The sequence below is a fragment of the Apteryx rowi genome, unplaced genomic scaffold (genome assembly GCF_003343035.1).
Source record: "Apteryx rowi isolate R43461 unplaced genomic scaffold, aptRow1 scaffold_2354, whole genome shotgun sequence".
In the NCBI taxonomy this organism is placed as follows: Eukaryota; Metazoa; Chordata; class Aves; order Apterygiformes; family Apterygidae; genus Apteryx; species Apteryx rowi.
Window position 1 is genome coordinate 1 of NW_020448702.1, and position 3,180 is coordinate 3,180.

A 3,180-nucleotide genomic window follows, 5' to 3' on the forward strand; every position below is an offset into this window, starting at 1 on the left:
GCCCGGGGCCAGGCCCGCCGGAGACGGACCCCCAGGGGGGCAGCGCCCGACTACGTGGTGCACGAGACGGACGACGACATGCTGCTCATCATCTCCAGCGCCGGGGCGCAGGCGGCGCGGGCCGCGGCCAAGAGGAGGCCGCCGCGAGCGGCCCCGGGCAAGGCGGCCCCGGCGAGGAAGAAGAGGCGGGAGGAAGAACGGGCTCCGGAGCCCGTTCCCGGCAGCCGTGGGGCTCCGGTGAGCTCAGGCGCCGCCGCCGCCACTCAGAGCTCCTGGGGCGAACGCCTGCCCGTGGAGATCCTGGTGCGCATCTTCCAGCCGGTGGTGGCCCGCGACGGGGCCGTGCCCTTCCTCTGCAGGTGGGTGCCGCGCGGCGGAGCCGGGGCTCCGGCTGTGCTCCGAGGTCGCGGGGCGGCTCGCCAAAGCGCGTAGCTCCCGGCAGCAACGCCGGGCCGCCGGCTCCTTGCTGCCGCTGGGAGGTGGCCCGGGCTAGGACGGGCCGTGGGGACAAGGAGCCGGGCGGGTGCCTGCCCCCGGCGTGACGGGGTCTGCGTCCCCCAGGGCCGCCCGCGTGTGCCGGCTGTGGTACGGCGCAGCCTCCAACCCCCTGCTTTGGCAGAAGGTCTCGCTGGGCTTCTGCTGGGGGGAGCCGGGCAAGAAGCGCCCGCCGCTCATGGAGAAGAGGGTGCTGGGCACGGTGGAGTGGCTGGCCACGAGCAGGTGGGTGCTGTGGGGCGGGCGCCGCACGGCCCCTCGCCGCCGGGACCGCGGGCGGTGCGGCGCAACGCAGCGGCCTCTGCATCTGCCCTTCCCTCCCCTCGCAGGTTTTCGCTTCTCCGGGACTTTGTCCTTTCCCACTGGAAGAGCCACGTGCCCTTCGTCCTCAAGGTGAGAAGGGTGCGGGTCCCTGCTGCCCCCAAGGCTTGGGGGCCGCCCGCAGATGTGGCCGCGATGCCGAGGGTTTGGTGGCGGTGGCGGGTGGGTGCTGGGCAGGGTCCGCGTGCGCCCRGCCGTGCGACGTGGGTCTCCTGCGTCCCAGCCACGGTGGGAGCCCACGGCTCTGGCTCTGGCGGTGGGGACAAGGTCCTGGGGCCTCGCGGTCCCCAGCTCCCCTTCTCCCACCCGCTGTCCTCTCCCCGGCAGGCCCTGGAGGACTCCTGCCCCCTTCTCGCGTCCCTCAAGCTGTCCCACTGCAGCGGGGTCACCACGGAGTCCCTCACCAGCCTGGCCGCRCGCTGCACCCGCCTCGACAGCTTGAACCTGCAGAACTCCCAGGTAGGGGCCGCGCGAAGGGGACGGCGCGGTGYGGTGCGGCACGTCGCGGGAGGTGACCCCTGCCTGCGCAGCCCCCCCTCGGCACGGTGCCCCCGGCCCCGCGGGGTCTGGAGCGGACCCTGAACCCGCCGGTGCCTTCAGGTGGACTCGTCGGCCGTGGTGACCTTCCTGGAAGTGGCCGGCACCCGGCTCCGGCAGCTCTGGCTGACCTACAGCTCCCGGATGAGCGCGATCGTGGCTGCGCTGGCGGTAAGCGGGAGGCAGGGAGGGGGGGCTGGCGTGCGCCCCCCCGGGGCGCTGCTCAGCCGCCTCCCGTGCCCTCCGCAGAGCGGCTGCTGCCCCGGGCTGCGGCTCCTCGAGGTGAACACGGAGATCAAGCAGAGCAGCCAGCACTTCCAGGTCCCCGTGGAGCAGCTGCAGGCAGCCTGCCCCCAGCTGCAGGTACCCGCAGCCCCGCCGCCTCCCRCGGGAAGCTCGGTCCGAAGCCAGCYGCRATCCCTCGSCTGCAGCCGGGAGAGCYGGGCGGCGTCCYGGYKCATCCCTCCCTCGTGCATCTGCTCCGTGCCGAGGCCGGGCGAGAGCTGGCTCCCGCAGCCCTGTCTGTGCCACCCCCAGGTGCTGCGCCTGCTCAACGTGATCTGGTCGCCGAAGGTGAGCCCCCGCGCGGCCCCCGCGGCCCCCGGCTTCCCGCAGCTGGAGGAGCTCTGCTTGGCCACCACGTCGTACTCCTTCGTCAGCGACGGCGTGCTGCAGCGGATCCTGCACGCCTCGGCGCAGCTGCGCGTGCTCGACCTGCGCGGCTGCTCCCGCGTCACGCCCCAGGGGCTGCAGGCGCTCCCCTGCCCCGGTGAGCCCGGCCTCGGGGCGCGCGGCACCGCGGCCCCCCCTTCTGCGGCGCGGCAGCTGGGCGGGCTCTGCGCTCGCCTCGGTGGCTCCAGGGCTGCGGCGCGTGCTGGTGGCTCCAGCTCGTCGCCCTTGGTGGCGATGGGGACAGGGCAGAGCCGGCCGGCCGGAGGTGCTTGCAGGGAGCACTGTGCCGTGCCGTGCCAGGCCATGCTACGCTGGCCATGCCGTGCCGTGCTGTGCCATGCCACACTGCACCGTACCACGTTGTGCCATGCTGTGCCATGCTATGCTGCGCTGCACCATACCGTGCTGTGCTGGCCATGCTGTGCCACGCTGCACTGTACTGTACCGCACTGTGCCATGCTGTGCTGTGCCATGCCAGGCTGTGCTACACTGGTCATGCCATGCTGTGCTGGCTGTGCCATGCCATATTGCACTGTACCACGCTGTGCTGTGCCATGCTGTGCCGGCCGTACCGCGCTGTGCCATGCCACGCTGTGCCGTACTGCGCTGTGCCATGCTATGCTGTGCTGGCCATGCTGTGCCATGCCACGCTGCACTGCACTGTAGCCTGCTCTGCTGTGCCATGCTGTGCCGGCTGTGCCGTGCTGTGCTGCACCATACTGCACTATGCCATGCTGTGCCGGCCGTGCTGTGCTGTGCCATGCCGCACTGCACTGTACTGCACTGTGCTGTACTGTGCTGTGCCGTGCCATGCTGTGCTGGCTGTACCGTGCTGTGCCATGCCACACTGYGCCATACCGCGCTGTGCCCTGCTGTGCTGGCTGTGCCGTGCTGTGCCGTGCCACACTGCTCCACGCTGCACTGCACTGCACTGTACCGCGCCGTGCCATGCTGCACTGTGCTGGCCGTGCCGTGCCATGCCACACTGCGCCATACCGYGCTRTGCCTGCCGTGCCATGCCGTGCCAACCGGCGCCTCTCTCCGGCAGACCTGGAGCARCTGCACCTGGGGCTGTACAGCAGCGCGAGCGAGCTGCTGCGGCCCGCCCGGGGCAGCGCCCTGCTCACCTGGAAGTGGCGGCACAGCCTGCGCGAC

The 3,180-nt window shown here is 72.2% G+C and overlaps 1 protein-coding gene across 1 annotated transcript in view; it reads left to right on the top strand.

Moving 5' to 3' along the window:
• The first annotated feature begins 11 nt into the window (after positions 1-11).
• FBXL6 (F-box and leucine rich repeat protein 6) overlaps positions 12-3,180 on the top strand; it is a 4,525-nt gene continuing 1,356 nt past the window's right edge. Inside the window, exons 1-8 of the mRNA XM_026065996.1 lie at positions 12-359; positions 562-720; positions 825-888; positions 1,144-1,275; positions 1,417-1,524; positions 1,603-1,716; positions 1,891-2,122; positions 3,074-3,175. Of these exons, the coding sequence (XP_025921781.1) occupies positions 79-359; positions 562-720; positions 825-888; positions 1,144-1,275; positions 1,417-1,524; positions 1,603-1,716; positions 1,891-2,122; positions 3,074-3,175 (1,192 nt within the window). The 5' untranslated portion in view covers positions 12-78. The remainder of the gene's footprint in view (positions 360-561; positions 721-824; positions 889-1,143; positions 1,276-1,416; positions 1,525-1,602; positions 1,717-1,890; positions 2,123-3,073; positions 3,176-3,180) is intronic.